This window comes from Lygodium microphyllum, chromosome 28 (assembly GCF_053477565.2).
Source record: "Lygodium microphyllum isolate KBCC chromosome 28, Lygodium_microphyllum_v1.1.10, whole genome shotgun sequence".
Lineage (NCBI taxonomy): Eukaryota > Viridiplantae > Streptophyta > Polypodiopsida > Schizaeales > Lygodiaceae > Lygodium > Lygodium microphyllum.
This window is the reverse complement of record NC_141162.1, coordinates 69,699,491-69,720,559: the sequence shown is the minus strand read 5'-3', so window position 1 is coordinate 69,720,559 and position 21,069 is coordinate 69,699,491. Positions and strand designations below refer to the sequence as shown.

Below are 21,069 nucleotides of genomic sequence, written 5' to 3'. Positions count from 1 at the left end.
AAATGGAAACCGATACTCTGGCTCTACAATCTAATGGCATCGATATGGCCTTTCTCGATCAGCAGATTGGGCAAGGGAATGACAAAGGCTTCGCCGATCCGGATGGTGATTCCTCGGTTGATGAACTCGAGCCGTTGCAAGATAGTGAAGAGATGGGTAAATGTTGTAAGATGTTGGTCGAAGAACCGGTCTTGGGCCCGAATTTGTCTCAGCCAGAGGCTCATGTTTCGTGTTCACAGCCCGATGGATCTTTACAGTTCATGCTGGCCACTACCAATCATCTTATGTTAGATTATGTGCATTATAATGAGGATAAAGCTAACGCACTATCGGATGGGGATCAAGTAGTTGCAGTCATGGGAACCGACCTGTTTTTACAACAAATAGCTGCATTCCATGAGAGGGCAGCCATATTTTATTTTACTGGAAGGGTTCCTTTGATCACCAAAATTCGTGCTTGGCTGCAATCTATGCTTGCCAGTTTTGAATAGTGCTCCAAAGATGTTTCAGGGTGTTTGGAGGTCCCCCTAGTGAAAGAGATTTATGATGGGAAGAACGGGTTATTTGAGTTTCTTTTTTGTTTAGCAGAAGTACATGCTCTTATTATGCAATGCATTCCTTTGTTTGTGGATGGGCAACTAGTTCATGTGGTCCCTTGGAGGCCCATGGCTGAGTTTCAGGAGGTGCTGAGACAGACTTGCCCAATTTGGGTAGAGGTGGTGGATTTCCCTGCGCATCTCTAGAGACTCCTCCCTCTCGTTTTGAGAACCATTGAGGAGGTTTTGGTGGATCTTGGGCTGGCTTCCCACAATCTGAATAGGGCATGTATGTTTTGGAATATAGGGAAACCTTGCTCGACGAAGATTCGTTTTGAGGCTCTAGGGTTACAAATGTTGGTGTATGAGTTGAAATGGGGTACTTTTGCAAGACACTATTTCAAATGTGGCCAGTTGGGCCATTTCATTTCGAAATGCGACAAAAATATGGCTGTCGGGCAATGCACTATGGACCCAAATATGGAAATGCAAGACCACCACCGTCAACAAACGATTTAGAAGCTAGTGGCTGATCCTAAGCAGCTTTTCTAACATAGTCGTAATGAAGGCAAGAAGGACGTTTCCCATGGTTATGGATGGTCCTAAGAGACAGGCTTGGGATGCTGTTGCAGTGGCATCTTTGAAACAGGACATGTGGTCCTGGATGTATGCATCACAAGCTCGATACATTTATCGTTCTTTTCAGCATCCAAACACTTGGGCCAGACTAGATAAGATATACATCTGCCAAAGTGACTCTTTTCTTCTTGCAGTCATCAATATGCGCATGGAAAAACAGCATGTTTTATCAGATCATTACCCTTTGGTCCTGGAAATGAGCCGTAGACCTGTTCATGCATTTAAGGCTCTCCTTGCCCGTTTGCCTCTTCGGTTTAATCAATCTTTTTTTATGCAAAATCAGTTTCTGAAAGGTGTTTAGCAATTGATAGCCTCTTTTAGCTCGTGGGTCCTATCTAGAGGGATGGAAGCATGGGTGGTTTTTAGGGATAATGCACGAGCGTTTTCCCTACAATATGGTATTCAGCATGCTTCCTCATTTTGAGTTGAATTGCAGCATGCTCAGTCCTTATTAGCTCAGTCCTTGTCTCTGTGTCAGATGACTAGGGATTCCAATGATGCCTTGCTCACATGCATTGAATGGCTTAAAGGTAGGGTCCAATCTCTTCAAGAAGAGGAATATGAAAAATACAAACAGTTGGCCAGAGCTGAAGCTTTACATGATAACAACTGTCAAACTCATCAATTCTTTGCTCGTTTGCATCAAAAATATGCTAGGGAAAATATTGTGCGCTCAAAGGATGGGCAAGATGATATGGTGACCGATCCTACCTCTATTATTCATATGACGGTTGACTTTTATAGGGCCTTTTTGGGTTCGCAAGAGATTCTTTCTAACGTTGTTCTCTCTGCTCGAACATATATTTGTGATCTGGTTAGTAATGAAGTCACGCCAGAATGGGTAAATCTAATGGAGGCTGATATTTCTAAAGATAAAGTGGCCTGCCACCTGTAGGGGGATACCTACTGGTAAAAACCTGGCGGCCCATACCTCCTCGGGCACTACTATCTCTCGTCTCGAGGGGGCAAGCCACTCCTGAGGTATTGCTACGTCTATCTATTCTCAACTCAACTCTTTGGCAACCTGATGCCCGCTGCAACACCTCTTCGTCCATTATCCTGTACACCTCCCGCCATGACTTGATGGTACGAGCCGGTCGGGCTGGCCTCCCACCCAGCCCATTGGATGTGGGGGCACTCCCCAATCTGTACCCCCCTCCCAATCTCTGACTTGGGGGTTCCAGATCACCGGCTAGCGGTCTACCTCCTCTCGGCAACCTAGGGGGTTTTTGATTAGGGCCTTACGAAGGTCCAGCCACACATGAAGGAAATTGCGTAGAAAGGGGGATTTGGGGGGGGTGATCTAGGCTGTCATGAAGATCCATCTCAGGGATGGCCTCTAGTCACCGCCAAGCCTCGGTCTACACTTCTGGAGACCCTCCTTCAATAGGACCTTCCAGGGGTGCTCTCCTAGTGCGAGGCCGCGAACTACTAGCTTCCCCAAGAGGGCCATACTCAGGGACTGTGGATCTATGATCCCAAGCCCTCTCTCTAATGGATGCGAGATGATGGTTGCCCACGCCACCTTGGCCCGGGAATCCCTAGAGCTGTTTGTCCCAGCCCAGAGGAAGTTTCGCACTAGGCGGTGAAGTTGTACTATATAGGACAAGGCGAAGCACCAACACAAGGCGATGTACCAAGCTGTCGCTAGGAGGACCTAGTTAACCACCAGGGCTCGGCCTTCTAGGAAAGGCGAGCGGTACTCCAATAGGTCAGCTTCCTTTGAATAGAGTCAAAGACTGGAAGAAACTGTTGGGCGGGAGTGATGTCGAGTCCCACGTGGAACCCTAGGTAATGGACGGCCTGCCCTCTGCACACCCATCTAAATCCCAAGTGAACACGCCACTCCGTGCTAGAGTCGAGGTCTATGAGGAAACCAAACGACTTTCGCCAGTTGATTTTCGCTCTCCTTGCAGTACAAAACACCTCAAGAGCCACTCTCACTCTCTCCAGCATCAACTCATCATCCTCTACGTAGATTGTTGTATGATCTGCATACTCTGAGTCTAACAGCTCCGTCTCCTCTCTCACTAGAAGCCGAAGGCTGCGTAACCCACTCACACGTGACCTGAGGAAGTGTGACATCGCCTCTGCTAAGAGTAAGAACAGGTATGGGGCCAGGGGGGCAGCCCTGGACCGATCTCTCTAGTCAAAACTCCTCCCCTCGCTTGCCACCTATGAGAACCATGCTGGTGGCCAATCTGTAAAGTGTTGAGACCCCACGTATCCATGCTTGGGGAAACCCCAACCCCACCATAGTGCCCTCAAAGAAGTGGCATGTCGGTCGGGAGCTGTGACTGATGACTTTCTGTAGGCGACAGGCTGCTTAATTGATGACCTGCATAAAGGGCTTGAAGGCACATCATGAGGGTTTTGTTGCATAAGTTGCACAGGTGCAGTCCTTCATAGTCTGACAGCATAATGGGTGCAATACACACGGAGGGCTTGAAGAAGGAGACCGATTCTGTTCAGATTTGAGACAGCCAGTCAGGGTTGTGAACAAAGCTTGTAATCAGCATAAAGTTCTGTTATGGTGAATCTGTAGGTGTCAAATCGTATTGATATGACCTTTCTCGACCAGCATATAGGGCATGGGGATGACGAAGATTTGGCGGAATCGGATGGTGACTCATCGACTGAAGATGCTGGGAAGTTGATGGATGGGGATGAGATGGGTAAACGTCGTAAGATGTCAGTTGATGAACCGGTTTTATGTGCCATGCACTTGCTTCCACAAGATGTTCATGCTTCATGGTCTTAGACTGATAGGTCGCTTCAGTTTATGCTGGCCACTGCCAACAATCTTATGTCAGATTATGTTCATGCTGATGCGGGTAAAGCGACCTCTTTACCGGAAGGGGATCATGTGGTTGTTGTCGTGGGAACTAACCTGGTCTTACAGCAGATTGCTGCTTTCCATGAAAGGGCAGGCATCTTTTACTGTATGGGAAGGACTCCTTTGATTACTAGGATTTGTGCTTGGCTGCAGTCCATGCTTGTTAGTGTTGAGGTGTGTCAAGATGATGCTTCAGGGCAAGTGTAGGCCCCTCTTGTTGAAGAGATCTACGATGGACCGAAGGGGTTTTTTGAGGTCCTTTTCGTTCCCCGGAAGTGCATGCTCACATTATGCAACGTATTCCTTTGTTCATGGATGGTCAGCTAGTACATATGGTCCCATGGAGGCCTATGGCTGAGTTTCAGGAGGTACTTAGGCAAGCATCCCCAATTCGGGTGGAGGTGGTTGATTTTCCTACACATCTTTGGCGACTTCTTCCTTTGGTTTTAAGAACCCTTGGTGAGGTGTTGGTGGAGCCTCGGTTGGCCTCCTACAATAGGAACAAGGCCTACATGCTTTGGGATACATGGAAACCTCGCCTGACCAAAATTCGTTTTGAGGTTCCCGGGTTACAAACATTGGTTTATGAGCTGAAATGGAGGAGATTTGCTAGACACTGTTTTAGATGTGGCCAATTGGGCCATTTCATTTTAGAAGGTAATAGAAGCCTTGAGGTTTGTAGTGTTCTCTAGATCATGACATGGATATGCAAGAGCATAATTCCCAGCAGATGGTTCATCAGCCAAAATCTGATCTTGTGCCTCTTGCCAAGCATGGACATGATGATGGAAAGAAGGATGTTTCACATGCTTGTATCAAGCATGCATGGCTTTTGCTTGTTTAGAATTTGCCTCCTCAGGATGATTCTTAGATCATTGTGGTTAGACGTAATGCTAGACAGGATTCTCGTTCAACTCCTGCACACCCACCTCCACACCCTCTCACTCTGACTTCTCAACATAGAGGTAAGGGGTTTTATATGAAACCTCAATCTTCACGTGTTCTTGTAGTTGGTACGGATGATAAAAGGGCTTTTGATTCTACTTTGCGCTTTGACGTGTGTGGGAGGCTTGTGCCTCCTTGGGATGTTCTCCGTTCTAAGCAACAACAGTTTCCTTATCGCGCTTCGATTGTTAGTTTGCAAAGGGTAGATCTTATGAATGTTATCCGAAGTGAGATGGAAGGATTTCAGGCAGCTAAAACTATTGATGTAAAAGGGAAAGGGAAAGTGGTGATTCAGTAATTTTCTTTTCTGTGATTTATCATGAGACTTGCTTTATGGAACGTTAAAGGCATTTCTTCGAGCAAGAAGCAGTAAAAGTTGTGGAAAGTTGTATTGGTTTGAAATTGGGATGTTTTATGTGTTGTGGAGCACAAACAGTATGCTTTGCCAAGATCTTCTTACATATATAAGGATTATAAAGTCTTTTTTAGTGGTCAGGCTCCACATAAATTTGGAGTTATGTTGGTCGTCAAATCTTCCTTGCAACCATCTTTGGTTTCTTAGGACCCTTGCATCAGATATTTGATACTAGAAATCCTATATGAGGGAGAGGTTTTTGTTGAGAGTGTGCTGCAGCAGGAGAAGTGTGCAGGTGAGTGAGAGTGACAGAGAGAGAGTAGGATATGATTTGGGTGTACCAACAATGTGGTGGTACACAAAGAATAAAATGGATTTATAGTTAGGGCATGTAAGAGTGCATTCATATGTACAGCAGAAGTGTGCAGGTGAGTGAGAGTGATAGAGAGAGAGTACGATATGATTTGGGTGTACCAACAATGTGGTGGTACACAAAGAATAAAATGGATTTATAGTTAGGGCACGTAAGAATGCATTCACATGTACAACATAATAATACGTGTGTATAATACACGGAGGTGAATAAAGGACCTTTATATCCCAACAACCTTCCACTTAAAGGTCCGAAGTGAACCTTTAACCAACTCCCACTACTCGTATGCAATGCTCATGCTGAGCCTTGCTTAGACTTTTAGTGAGAACATCTGTAGGGTTGTCCTGTGTTTTGATCTTGGTCAATGTGATTAGACCATCTTGCAAAATCTGTTTGATAAAGTGATATCGCACATCTATATGCTTTGTGCGTAAATGATACATGGCATTCTTAGCCAGATACACAATACTCTGGCTATCACATCCCAACACTGGAGTACTCATAGATATGCCGAGATCCTCTGCAAATCTGCTCAACCATATAGCTTCTTTAGAAGCTTCAATAGCTGATATGTATTCAGCTTCAGTAGTACTCAGTGCTACAATGTTCTCGAACTTGGAGCACCAAGAAACAACCCCGCCAGTAATTGTAAAGACATACCGGCTAGTGGACGTGCGAGTGTCCAAGTCACTTGCCATGTCTGCTTTACAATAACTCTGTAGACTAAGTGCACCTTGCCCATAGCAAATACACTTTCTTTGTGTACCCTTTAGATATCGAAGAATACATTTGACAGCCTCCCAATGTGGTTTGCCAGGATTTGACATAAACTTGTTGACAACTCCCACTGCATGAGCAATGTTTGGACGACTAGTGACCATAGCATATATAAGAGAGCCACAAGTTGATGCATAAGAGACTCCGCTCATAGCATTGGCTTACACATCATCTTTTGGGTTGTTGGCTTTACTAAGCTTAAGATATGGAGGTAAGGGCATCCCAAGAGGCTTAGCTTCAGCCATGTTAAATCTGTCCAGTACCTTTTCAATGTACTTCTCTTGAGATAAAAACAACAATTTCTACGTTCTATCCCTGCAAATTCTCATGCCCAATATATACTTTGCATTCCCCAAATCTTTCATGGAGAAAGGTGATTTCAGCTGATCTTTGAGAGTATCCAAGCTAGTCTTTCTTTAACCAGCTACTAACATATCATCCACATACAAAATAAGTATGATGGGGTTGCCATATGTATCCTTTTTCATGTACAAGCAATGATCTGCCGTGGTGATTGCTTCAGCCCATACAAGCTGTGTTTTAGTTTACACACCAATTGCTCTTTTCCAGGAACTACAAAGCCCTCGGGCTATTTCATGTAGATTTCCTCATCAATGTCACCATGCGGAAAAGCAGTTTTCACATCCATTTGGTACAACTCTAACTCCAATACAACAGTGAGAGCAAAAAACACATGTAGAGTGGTCATCTTCACAATAGGTGAGAATACCTCTTGGAAGTCAATCCCTTCCTTCTATACTTGCAACTGTCTTTACTTTGTAAACCCATTTGTTTGGAAGAGGCTTTCTTCCTTTGGGCAATGACACAAGATTCCAAGTATCATTAGTATACAAAGATTTAACCTCTTCCTGTATAGCTAGCTTTCACTTACTACTGAATTTGCATGACATGGCCTCTTTATATGTAAGAGGCTCACCCTCATGTGTAAGCATCACATAGTGCAAAGAGGGGCCATACCTAAGTGGCTGCCTTCTTCAGCATGTAGACGTGCATACCCAATGATCTACATTCTCAGGAATCAGGTCTATATCAGGAGGTATGTTATTTTCAGCATTTATTGGCTGCTATAAGCCATTTTCAGCATGCTGTTCATGCTGTACAGCACCTTCATTTTCATTTCCAGCACCTGCATTTTCATTATCAGCAAGTCTATCTTGCTATCCATGACCTCCTTGTGTTTCTATTTGCTGTCCATCATCATCTGGCTCAAAAATAACCAGCTGATCATTAGTCTGTCTGTGGTACAGCATCATGAGGCTGACATTTGAAGTAGTAGGTGGCTGCAAATTCTGAAATTTGACCTTTATCATGTCTTCATCAGAGGCTAAAGTATTTTTCAGCAACTTTGCCTTATTAAACACAACATTACAGGTACGAGCAATTTTCTTGGACTGTGGTAACCACACTCTATAGCCAAATTCACCCTCATCACCATAGCCCATGAAAATGCCTTTGGTGGATTTCGGGTCAAGTTTACTCCTCAGCTCATCTCTAACTTGCAGAAAAGCATCACAATCGAATATCCGTAACTGGTCATATGAGGCCGATTTGCCAGACCAAACCTCCTCAGGGATGCCATTATTAAGTACTTGTTTGGGGAGTGGTTGCAAATGTGAACCGCAGTTTTAAGTGCCTCTCCCCAAAATTCATGAGGGAGATTAGCAGTGGACAGCATACGCCAAACTCTTTCACATAAAGTCCTATTGTATCTTTCAGCCACACCATTTGAAGAAGGGTTGTAAGGAGCTGTAAGCTCCCTCTTGATTCCATGCAAGTCACAAAAAGACTTAAACTCAATAGGTGTGAACTCACCCCCATTATCAGTTCTCAAGCATTTCAGCTTTCTACTTGTCTTAGTGATCACAAATGCATGAAAAGTTTTAAAAACAACAAACACTTCACTTTTCTTTTTCAACAGATAAACCCAAATCTTCTTGGAATAATAATCAATAAAAGAGATAAAATATGCAGCACCACCCAATGATTTCATGGGGATACTACATACATCAGAATGCACCAAGTCCAAGACATTGAACTTATGGGAGACACCAGAGTAAAATGAATTTTTCATTTACTTTCCAAATTGACAATCATTACAAAAATCAAGTTTAGAGCCTTTTCCATCAACCTTCAAAGAGGTAAGAACATCAAGTCCTTTCTAGCTCATATGGCCTAATCTCTTGTGCCACGACTCCAAATGACAACCAATTTCAGCAATTGCAAGAAACTTTCCATTCAAAGGTTTAGAGTATTGACAATACAAAGTGCCCTTCTTGGTTCCTTTAGCAATCAGCATGGAAACCTTTTTCAATTTCCACAAACCATCACGAAACAGTGTAGTGTAACAATGCATGTGAAGATATCCAAGAGATAGTAAACTCTTATTGATGCTAGGCACATATTTGACATCTTTCAACACAAGCTCTTGCCCCTTATCCAAAGACAAGTGTATAGTGCCTATCCTTTCAATGCTGCAAGCATGGCTATTTCCAAGATATACTTTTCCATAACTGTCTGCATTGAATATAGCAAAACACTCCAAACAATGAGTTACATGGAAAGTGACACCAGAGTCTACAATCCAAGTCTGAGTGACACCATCATCAACTGACAAAAGTGTATCAATCACATCAGCCTTGGTAATCTATATATCCTGCATGTGATATATAAGGGCATCATAATCTATTGCACATAATACATCAGCCTTTGCATTCGAGAGCTCCTCTATGACTACACTGGAGGCCACATTGGCATTTTCCTTGCCTTTGGCTACCTTAGATACATCTGTCTTATCCTCTTTCTTCTTTTTGTCTCCTGTATTCTTCTTTCTTTCTTGTTCCTTTTTGTAATACCTACAACGAGGCTTCTTTTGGCCCTTCCGACCACATTGATAGCAAGTGACATCACTCTTTTTCTTTCCTTTGCTCTTGCTTCTGCTTCTCTGTCCAACATTTGCATTTTTCTTTTCAACCCTGCCTCTAACATTGTAAGTTGAGTTGATTTCTTCATTCAAGATTGAACCCCTCACACCATCATATGAGAGATTGAGGTTATTATTGAGAGAAACTACCAAGGTCTCCCAAGAATCAGGTAATGTCATGATAAAAAAGATCGCCCTCAACATATAATCAAAATACAAATTAGTCCTGTCACATAACGTGCGTGCAGCTCGTCGCCTGCCTGCTGTCTTCGCAACATGTCTACCCCTCCTGTCCGTTGGTTGAGACCTGTCGCCTGCCCGTTGGTCGCTTCGCTAGTCTATCATTTGCGTCTACAGTCCATGTCTCCTATCACTTGGGGACTTGCTACCCAATCGTGAGCACTCACGCTGGTCTTCTTCACGACCTATTCATTGGCTGTTTGTACGGCCTGTTCGTTGGTCTTCTGCACACGACTTCTTTCAGTGGCTATAGCCTAGTCGATAGCTTCTTGCTTGTCGAGCTTGCAACTAGCGACTAATGCATGTGGTCTCAGGAAGCATGCACAACCTGTGCTTTGATACCAGTTATTGAGAGTGTGCTGCAATAGAAGTGTGTAGGTGAGTAAGAGTGACAAAGAGAGAGAGAGTACGATATGATTTGGGTGTACCAACAATGTGGTGGTACACAAAGAATCAAATGTATTTATACTTAGGACACATAAGAGTGCATTCACATGTACAACATAATAATACACGTGTACAATACACAAAGGTGAATAAAGAACCTTTACATCCCAACAGTTTTGTGGCTAGTGGGGATGTACGCTCCTACTAAGGAATGCCGTTAGCTTTGGGATGAGTTCACTACCTTGCCATGGCTCGTCAAGACTTTGTTATGGATGATTTTAATGCATGTGTATTTGTGGATCAGGCGACTTCACTACACTCTTGTCATGGATGGTCCTGAGCGATAGGCTTGGGATGCCCTAGCAGCTGTCTTTGAAACAAGATGTTGTCCTGGATGCATCCTTCACAGTCTGGATATACTTATCGTTCTCTTCAGCTTCCAAACACTTGGGCCAAACTTGATAGGATCTACATTTGTGAGAGCAATTCTTTTCTTCCTGTAGTCATCAATATGTGGGTGGAGCGACAGCATGTCTTGTCAGATCACTATCCTTTGGTCTTGGAAATGACCCACATACATGTTCATCCCTTTAAAGCTCTCCTTACTTGTTTTCCTCTTCATTTCAACCAATCTTTTCTGTTGCAAAATCAGTTTTTGAAATGTAATCAACAATTGATTGCTTCTTTTAGTGTGAGGGTCCTACCTGGAGGGATGGAGGCATGGGCTGTTTTTAGGGATAATGCACAAGCATTATTGTGACAATATGGTATTCAGCATGCTTCCTCTTTAGGAGCTGGATTGCAGCATGTGCAATCTTTGTTCGCCCACTCGTTGTCTCTATGTCAATCAGGGGATACCAATGATGACTTGCTCACATGCATTGAATGGTTGAAATGCAGAGTTCAATTTCTTCGAGCAATATGCTAAATACAAATTGCTAGCCAAAGCAGAAGCTTTACATGATAATAATTGTCAATCTCATCAATGCTTTGCTCGTTTACATCAGAAATATGCTCGGGAAAATAGTGTGTTTGATGGATGAGCAAGGTGTTATGATGACTAATCCTACTTCCATCATTCAGATGTGTGTTGACTTTTATAAATCTTTGTTAGATTCATGGGAGTTTCTTTCTGATGCTGTTCACTTTGCTCGCCTGTACATCTGCGATTTGGTTGGTAACCAGGTTAAGCCTGAATGGTTTGATCTGATGGAGGTTGATATTTGAGAGAATGAAGTGGAGGAAGTGTTGTCCCATTTGCCTTGAAGGAAAAGCCCTAGTTGGGATGGGCTTCCTAATGAGCTGTTTTTAGCCCATGTTGAGCAACTTAAGGACCCATTAACTCGCCTATGTCAGCAAGTGTCGAATTCTGCTATGATGCCTTCAAGCTGGAAGATTGCAGTCATTCAGTTATTGCCTAAGGTTCCCTCTTTGACCTCTTTGAAACAATGGAGACCCATTTTTGTTATGGGTTCTTTATATAAAATCTTCTCTAAAATCATTGCCAATAGATTGCAAAAAGTATTCCCGCACTTGGTTCATCCATATCAATATGGTTTCATTAAGGGTCGGAATATAACGCATAACATCTTGAATGTTCAAATGGGGATTGATTATGCCAAAGCTTGAGGCCAGCAAGTTGTTCTGCTTTAGCTTGATATTAAAAAGGCATTTAATCATGTTAGCTTGTCTTTTTTATGGCAGTTAATGTCCACCATGGGATTTACTCCTCGCACAATTTCTCTTGTTGATACCATTAGTCAGGGTGTTGTGGCTCGTATTGCACTTAATGGAGGGATCACAAATGAAATTGCCTTGTCTCGGTCTCTTCAACAAGGGTACCCTCTCAGCCCTTTGGTGTTTTCTTTAGTCACTCACCCGATGCTCTCATTGTTGGATAAGTTGGCCGATCAAAGTGAGATTATTGGCTTGTCTCTTCCTAGTGGTGCCCAACTTTTGGGTCAATCTTTGGCAAATGATTTCTTTATGTTAATTGGGCAACGGTTGCATGGAATCTTTTTGCTATGGCATTGAGACTTTATATTAATGCTCAGATATTGCTCTCTTGTACGGAGAATGATTTATAGGCCTTGGGTTGGTATGGAGTTGTGATTTCTAAGGGAGATATAACTAGACACTTGGATTATCCTATTGGTGTGGATGTAGCTCTGCATGTCTTGATTGATCGGATGTCATCCCGTATTCATGATCGGTCCATGTATTGGAAATCTCAAGGCGAGCCTCGTCATGTGAGACTTAAAGTTGCTCAATGTATCATGATTAGTATAATTTCGTTTTTTCTACCATTGCTTCCTTGAACTAAGAAGCCTCTTTTGGAACTGGTTGAGCCTATCCGATTCATGTTGTGGGAAAAAGAAAGAGAATTATTTGGGCTAGGTGTGGATTTCATGGTAGCATGTGACTACTCCTTAAAGGATGGGGGGAGTAGCTTTATTGGATGTTAATTTGCATATGGGTAATTTTAGGCTAGCTAAGGTATGGTACGATATGAGTATTGGAAAAAAAATTACTTTGATTTTTTAAATAACAAAAACCATAAATCACTAAATGATAGATCATAGGATACATGTTTAAAGTGGAATTAGCCATTTCATTACAGAATAAGATAAATAGATAAGGGTGACCATCGCGGTTGCATGGGTTGTGTAAAACATGTGATACAACTACAATCTAGTATATCTGATACAAAAAAGAGAGAGACCTATGAATCTATGATGAGACATCACTATCATCATCATCATCATCATCATCATTATCATCATCAGAACCATCTGAGTGCTCATCATGAGAGTCTGAAGATGACTCCTCGGCATCGGATGATGAGACACACTCATACTCATCCTCAGTGATGAGGTTACCATCATCATCAAATGATGTCTCCCTAGGTGGCAGCTGTGTAGGCAAGGGGGGGATGTCATCATGAGGCACAGGATGTGAGCTACTAGAGCCCCGCCTTACATATGTTTGCAAGCCACTCGAACCACCCCTCCTCGATGATGGAGGGCATCGAATGACCATTCCCCTGCTACCACCTACTCGACTCGTCCACGAGCACGCTGACTGCAAGTGTCATGAGTATGTGTTGCTATAAGCTCTCTATAGAGCTCTGCAAAAATCATCTCCTCCTCTTGGTCCACCTCTTGATGTATACTCGGAAGAGTATTGCCCATCAACTTGAATGTATCAACATTCACCTACAGAATGCAATGATGCATGTAAGATTGTAAATACTAAAGTCTAAATTGTAAAGTATAAACTTCAAAGTTTAAAGTTTAAAACAACAAATTTTAAATGTTATGGTTAAGTGTTTAAACTTTACTTGCCTCGGACTACCCATGCTCATCATAGCCCTCATCTTGCGTAAGTTAGTGCGGCAATAGACTAGGCACTCTAATTGTTGTGTGCTAAGTTGATTGCGAATCTTTGTGTGAACGAGAGATTAGGCACTCGAGTTTCTCTCACATACACTCGAAGAGCAATTTTGGGCAAGGACTCCATGGCTGAGGGCTGAAGGATCTCCAATGCATATCCAAAGTTTTGCCATCAAAATAAAGGCTTCACAAGTGACTCTCTTTTCCAACAAGTGAAGGAGAAGCAAAAGGCACATTCCCTCTCTTATGTGCATAGCATTCTAGCTTCTTCAACATTGCATTGTTGTCATCCGCAAGGACCACAAAAGTCAAATAAGCAAGCTGGTCCAAACAGAACTCTCTATTATCCATGACCACTAGTGACTTGTAGGCTTGATGTATCAATGCGGCAAAACCATGGATGGGCTTATGCATCCATGCCCATCTCTTCTTTGCTAGCTCTAAAACATGTGCATGCTGTGTCTTTGTGATCACTATACAAGCATATGCCTTCACCAATGCCACTCCAAAGAAGTGAACGAGAAGGCCCATGGTGGACCCCTCACAATCACTTATATGTAACACCCTATAAAAGGAGTCACGATAATGACAACGGCATGGACTTTTTGCCAAAACTACTCATTAAGACACAAGCGCTGCATGGCTTTGATCTCCTCTGTCTCATTCTTATCCCTCTCATTCCATAGAGTGGATACCACTATCTAGTGCAAGGCGGACTACACCTCATAAAGGCGCTCTAACAATAACCACATGTAAGCAAAGCGAGTTAAAGAAGGCTTCTTCAACTCCAGTGTGCTATGCTCACAATACATCGCAAGCACCTTTACCTTACCGTGAAAAAGGTGACAATTGATGTATCTTTGCAGACCACCATCTTCACCTACTTGAGCTTCCCAATGTCCTCCATGAGCAAGTCCAAACAATGACTTGCACATGGAGTCCACACAATCGTGGGAAACTTAGCCTCAAGCAAACGGCCCCTCCGTCGACAATTCGATGCTTTGTCGATAACAACTTGCACCACATTCGAGGGGCTCACCTACAATCACAATTTATAAATGACAAGTATGCTAACAATACTTGGAGGTTAGAGAGAGAGAGAGAGTAGAGCCTTTCAAGTTTCAACTTTTAAGATTTAAGAATGAAGAGAGATGGGGGTTGGGGGCCTTGGGCCCAAGGGGAAAGAGAATCGAGATAGATATTAGAGAGAAATTAGAATAGCGAGATAGATAGTTATGCGTAAATCAATTATCATAATGAAAGAAAGTGAAACAAATTTAAAAGGCAATGTATACCTCAATGATAGCTTGTTGAATGTGGCGGTAGATGAATGCGCCTGTCGTTTTTCCCCCCTCTTGCCGGTATCTACGACCTACAAAAAGTAAGTGTCGAGTGGACATGAGACAAGTATGTTGATGATGATGCCATTTTCTTACGATCACTCCATCCATCGGTGAGAATGAAGCAACCATATTTTTTCCATGCAGCCCAAATAGATTCAAGGGCTCTATCAATCCTCTCCTTCTCTTTATCAATCTTTTTCGTCCTTATGTCATTGTATGTAATATTGGTCCATCCTTCACATGGACCCACATTGGCAATGGATTTTACTATCTTCTTACATTGCTTTTGCTTTAGGACATTGCATGCAAGATTGCACTCAATGTCCGTGCATGCAATTTCAATGTTTGCAAGTCATTGCCTTTCTCTAACAAAGGCAACTAATCCACGCACATGACCGGGAGCTTGAGAGAGAGATGATTGTCTCTTTGGCGTTGCATGAGCCTCCATTCTTTGTCTTTTACCGGAGCCAAATGTGGATGTGGAGCCCCCACCACCAATGGTAGAGGCCTCCCTCAGATACGCCCACATTCGACACTTCCTCGTTAGTAGGCATTGTAGTTGGTGCCGATAAGCAACTTCCTCCTCCTCTTGTGGACCCCTCTCTCATCTTGGCGAGAATCTCCTCCTTGATGTTTTGAGGGATCTCCTTGCATAGAGCAACTTGCCCCCCCGTCTTGGAAAGATGTTGGAGTAGTAGTGCTTCCCGCAATACTTGCATGTCCAATGGTGGGAGTTGGACTTCTTTGTATCCCTCTCCACATGGATCGTGTGCAAATGAAGGCCTCGTACTTCTCACGAGTCATGGTGCCGATGATAGATAAAGAGGCCCGAGGGAGAGTGAGATGCTTGAGTCTCGACTCTTGAAACTTAAGTCTTGAAAGTTTAAAGGAAGGGAGACTCGAGAGGCTTGAGGGATAGGGTAAATTTGAAAGAGCAAGAGTGAGAGAGAGGAGATGGAAGATGAAAATGGCAAATGCTTTGATAGGGTTGCAGGATAGAGGGGATGAGAGATGAGATTTGAGAATGGAAAATGCTTTGATAGGGTGCAGGAAAGAGGGGATGGGAGATGAGAATGACAAATCACAAGTCCATTCAAGATCCAAGAGAGGAAGATGAGAATGGTAAATGCTTTCTGAATCGGTATGGAAGCATGGAGGAGAGGAGCACCTTTTGTAGATAAGAGAAGGGTCAAAGTTCAAACAATCAAAGAGGGGTCAACGGTCAAAGAGAGTTCATGGCTGGAAAAGGGGGTGGGATGAGGTATCCAAGGCTTCCAACCCTCCCAAAAGCCACGCAAGTAGGCAAAATGCGCGGAAGTAAAGGTAGGGCTGCAGGGGACATGAGACACAGAGGCGAGGTGGCCAGAAAAGGCCAGTTTTAACGTACAAATCCGTAAAGATACGTATGGTACGAACAGTACCATACGTCGTATTGAAACAATTGGCAGATAATCCTTGATGGTGTCATTCTTGGGCAGCCCCGTATTTATTCTTTTTGGCATATTCGCCAGTACTTTCGGGTGTCTCGAGAATATCAGGACATTTGCTTGTCCATACAAGACAGGCATCTAAGGTTGTTTCCTTTGCCTGTGTTTCAGCCATTGTCTCCCTAGTGTGATTGGATGTTTGTGTTTCTTGATGATTTTGAAAAAAGGTCAACTAACTAGATATATCATCAGATGGTGGAGGCCAAGAGATGGGTCATTGGAAAGGCTAATAAATTATGGCATATTCGGGATAGTAAAAAGAAGTGGCAGGAAAGATTCGTCCAAATTTGGAAGTCAAGGTTCCTTATCAGGGTAAAATGTTCATGTGGAGGTTGCTTATTGGGGGCCTTCCAATTGGGGATGTGTTGCATGCCCGGAAGATCTCTATTGATCATTGTGTATTCTGCACTACATGTGATGAGGCATTGCTTCATCTGTTTGTCTCTTGCCTTGTTGCTCAACAGATTTGGAGTTTTGTTTCCCATGTGTGGTCCTCGGCGACTCAGCACTGGATCTTAGCTCTTTCGTGGATTATGGGAAAGATGACCTGTATGTCTACTTTGCATTCAGATTATTGTTGCCTCTTCCATTTCCTTAGATGGACAGCCCTGTGGCATATTTGGCGTACTCGGAATGTCTTTACTTTTGATTCAGTATCCAGCATCCATGGTCATGTGGCCCGTGTTCAAGTGTTATGGCAAATCTCCTCTATGGTGTGAGTTGATCTAGTTCTTCCTAACATTGTTGTTCCCTGGCTGGATATTGTTCACTCCACACCAGCTGTCCTTTTTGTGTGATATTTCTGTGTTAGTCTTGGTAGACTTTCATTTGTGTTTGTTTTGTCTTTGTTGACCTAATGGTCTGATGTAAATATTTACTACTTAATTCAATTATCTTCACGAAAAAAAAGAGAGAGAAAGATATACAAGCAATAGTACTAGCCACTTCGAGGCACATAGATTGGCGTGACAAAGACTTGCAGCGAAATATATTTAATTGGATGGCTAGAGTGGGGTATGAGACCATACATGATGCTCTCATTCCTGTTCATCCTTGTCTTTATTCCTTTGTCACATTTGCCAATACTTCTAGGTGCCTAGAAGGTACAACCAAATTTGGTTGACCTTGCTAGAGAAGTTTTAGCAGCATACTCCATTGCCCGATTTTTAGCCTTTTTCCCCTTGGCAAGATTGGACGTTTGTGAAACTCGATGATTTCTTGAAAAGATTGGCTAATCAGATTGATCATAAGGTGGTGGAGGATAAGAGATAGGTCATTGAGAAAGCCGACAAAGTTTGCCATGTTTGAGATAGCAAAGGGAAGTGGTGGGACATATTTCTTCAACTATGGAAGTCCCCAGGGAAAGTTATCATACGGAGGTTACTCATTGGGGGTCTTCCCATTGGAGATGTGCTACTTGCTTGCAAGATCTCTTGTGGCCATTGTATCTTTTGCACTACACGTGATGAGATCCTGATTCATCTTTTCATCTCCTGCCCTATTGTGAGACAGATTTGGAGCTTTATTTTCCACGTGTGGGCCTTGGTGACACAACAATCAATGGCCATCCATTCTTGGGTCATGGGTAGGATGCCTTCTTTGACCACTTTGCAGCCAAACCATACTGATATTGTCCCAAAGTGTAGAGAGGATAGCATTCCAAAGGGGCTTGATTGCATTGGGATCCTCCTCTTGGTAACACCACCATGAAACAACAAACCAGGTGTTCAACCGACAAGGCTTGAACATTCAACCTTATTTTTAGAAACCCAAGCTCTAACTTCTGGTAGGAGTCACATTCGGGAGCAAGAAGTGTTTCTTTGTAAAAGCATATGATCACTCTTATTGTAACATTCTTTAGGTTCATGACAAGGAGGTGATAATTGTCTGGTTTTCAGATGCCAATGCACAGTTTGATTGATCATGCATTTCTACTTTGTTGCTTCAGGAAACTATGGAGGCACTTCGTCAGCATGCCGTTTATCAAAGGAGGATGTTTGACCAAGCTGTTCAGCTTTGTCGACCTGGTGGCACGATAGTGTATTCTACGTAAGTTATCCTTCATTGTTATGTAGGCTAACTTTCAGGTCTGAGTGTGAATCGTGTTCAAAAGAATGTTCTTGAAAAGTTATGTGGAATAGAATCTTTGTTCTTGTTGCCTAAATAGGCTTCTTTGATGAACTCCCATTCTCATAACTTTGAATGATAAACCTTAGCTAGATGACAGAGAATCATAGTTTTATAACCCACCTGGCAATATGAATTTTCTAAGGTGTTCATTGTGTCATGTTTTTTCTCTCATGTGCTCATCTTGCATGTATTTTACAAGGCCATGCCCTCAGCTTGAACTTTTTTACAGATGCACAATCAATCCAGGTGAAAATGAGGCATTGGTTCGTTATGCTTTGGACACTTACAATTTCTTGTCTCTTGTAGTTCAGGTAGTGTGTCGCTATCTTTATCCATTATTCCTATCTTGTTTTGTTGCAAGACTGCAGAATACTTACTACAGAGATTTGAAATTTTGTTGATTTTACACGTTGTCATGGATATGCAGAATCCAAAATTAGGTGGGCCTGGCCTCACGGGGGGGTTAGATGTTTTGGACGGTGTAACTTCCAAGTAAGTTCTTAGCAAAAGCCACACACACACACACACACACACACACACACACACACAGACATGCACGCACACACCACCCCTTCCTCTTGAACAGCTTTAAGACGGATAAATGTTAACATCATTGACTTGGCACAAAGCTGAGACTGCAAGCATGTTCTCTTTTATTTTAATTTCCAGGAAAACTGCAGGTGTTTATCTTTTATAGAGGTTACTTGTTAACTTTTTTTTCCAAGGTTTTTATTACATCTGTTGATTGTTTAACAATGGCAGGTGGCTAAGGGAAGAAGAGAGGCATCTTGTCCAGAGGTTTGACCCAGCTGGGCCCTTGGACACCATAGGCTTCTTCATTGCCAAATTCCATGTCCACCCACAAAGATGATCACAGATGAAGATGTCATGCCACAAACACACGAGGGTCAAGAGAACACAAATGAAGCATGGTTCCACCCTGTTATGTTTGGCAAAGCTTTCATACTGGTTATCAAAATTTTCAAGCAATGCCGTTGTTAGAGTTTTTCAACCATGCAAGCTGAGCACTGCAGTGCAGACTGGAAGGAATCATAGACCAGGGGTTATGTGCGTTGGCTATGGCTTAATTTCTGGGTACAGTGGACATTGAGTCACCCCTACTAAGTAGAACCATTTTAAGCCAGTTTTTGGGCTGCTAACTGGTTTGAGTGTAAGGGATCAAAGCAATGCAAGCTTACAAACATCATAATCAATCAAAACAGCACTTAGCAACGTTATTTGGAGTCATTAAAAAAGTTTGGCAGTTTTATCACATTGTAAAGTTTCAAGTTTATTAAAAAACTCCCAACCATAAAAACCTCCTGGTTGATTTTGATCAGGAGCATTAAAAATTCTCGGTAGCCATGAATATATTTTACTTTTTCGCTCACTTTGTTCTCTTTTATTTTTGTTCAACTACTATCTCATGTTGATCACCTTTCCTTGAAATATATTGTCTTGTATCTTTCTTAAAGGGATTGAATTCTTGGTAGAAGGTCGAGCAACAGAAGTTCCTTCTTTTGCTTCAAAATTAGTGTTGAAAGGCAATCCAATGTTATCAATGTAGTATTCGTGTGATTGCTTTAGTGTTTGTTGTGTCTCACTTAAGTCATATGAATATTTGCAATGCACAGATGCAGTTTGGTGACGTGTGAAGGTTGACAAGCCAATCATCAAAACAAACATATATGTTATGTGGGAAGTATAGACAGTTGCATTTGGATTTTTTTGTTAAATGTTGAGTAACTGCACAATGCTTTCGATGTGAGTTGCGTTGACTGTAGTTGCATTGTTATTCTTAGTGGTGTCTTTGAGAACAATAATCTATCTAGATAGCCTTGTTTTTTATTAGTCCTTTCGTAATGGTTTCTTTGATGGCTGGCTAATTTGGGTGCGATTGTGGACTTGTCTCTAGGGGTGCTTTCTAGCATTCCGAAATCCATTGGTCTTATTGGCTTCTTTGATTTGAAACTTGTAAATGAATGTCCAAGATTGTGCTTGTATCATTGTGTGGATACTGATATACAACGGTCCAACTGAAGAGATGTTTGAAAAGGTGAGCAAAGCTTCAATGTTGTATTCATCTTTTAAATTGTAGAAGTGACAAAGACTTGTTTGTGTTGTAAATATAGATTTTATCGTTTTTGTATGATGGAGTTGATTAGAAAGTTGCTAGTACCCTTCTTATTGATAGAGGTTGCTTGTCATATGAGTTTTTCCTTTGAAATCTGTTTGATCTATTTGATTCTACCTTGTGTTGCTAAGTCAAAAAAAATGTTGTAGATTATGTTATGAAAGATAGTTGGGCTATACTAACTAGTGATCATAAAACATTCATGTCTCAAAGTAGCCATTGTGTCCATATCTTATCTATGGTGTGCATGTGGTCCAAGTAAAGTGGAAATACTTGGAAAGTGCCTTGTGTTTTAAATAATGAAACAATATATCTATGAAGGTTGTGTAGATTCATTCCAAGTGCCTTAATTTAGGTATTTTCCGCATTGTGAAGCTCATTTGCAACAAATATCATTTTTGTATAGCAATGTCCTCTTGTAGAATTTTAGTTGGGTGTAGAGGACATGGTTTTGGATCGGAGTTGTACAAATTGTTCTATATAAGCTAACATTGTGTGAGCATGAAAATTTTGTAAAGATGGAGCTCAAATTTGGATAACATTGGCTTGATATC

The 21,069-nt window shown here is 42.3% G+C and overlaps 1 protein-coding gene across 5 annotated transcripts in view; it reads left to right on the top strand.

Annotated features, from left to right (window-relative positions):
• Positions 1 to 19,765, top strand: part of LOC148011578 (NOL1/NOP2/sun family protein) — a 251,201-nt gene extending 231,436 nt beyond the window's left edge. For all 5 annotated transcript variants that reach the window (XM_087670922.1, XM_087670920.1, XM_087670921.1 and 2 more), the window contains 4 exons: positions 18,200 to 18,300; positions 18,611 to 18,692; positions 18,809 to 18,873; positions 19,144 to 19,765. In XM_087670922.1, the coding sequence (XP_087527048.1) occupies positions 18,200 to 18,300; positions 18,611 to 18,692; positions 18,809 to 18,873; positions 19,144 to 19,252 (357 nt within the window). In that variant the 3' untranslated portion in view covers positions 19,253 to 19,765. The remainder of the gene's footprint in view (positions 1 to 18,199; positions 18,301 to 18,610; positions 18,693 to 18,808; positions 18,874 to 19,143) is intronic.
• The last annotated feature ends 1,304 nt before the right edge of the window (positions 19,766 to 21,069 follow it).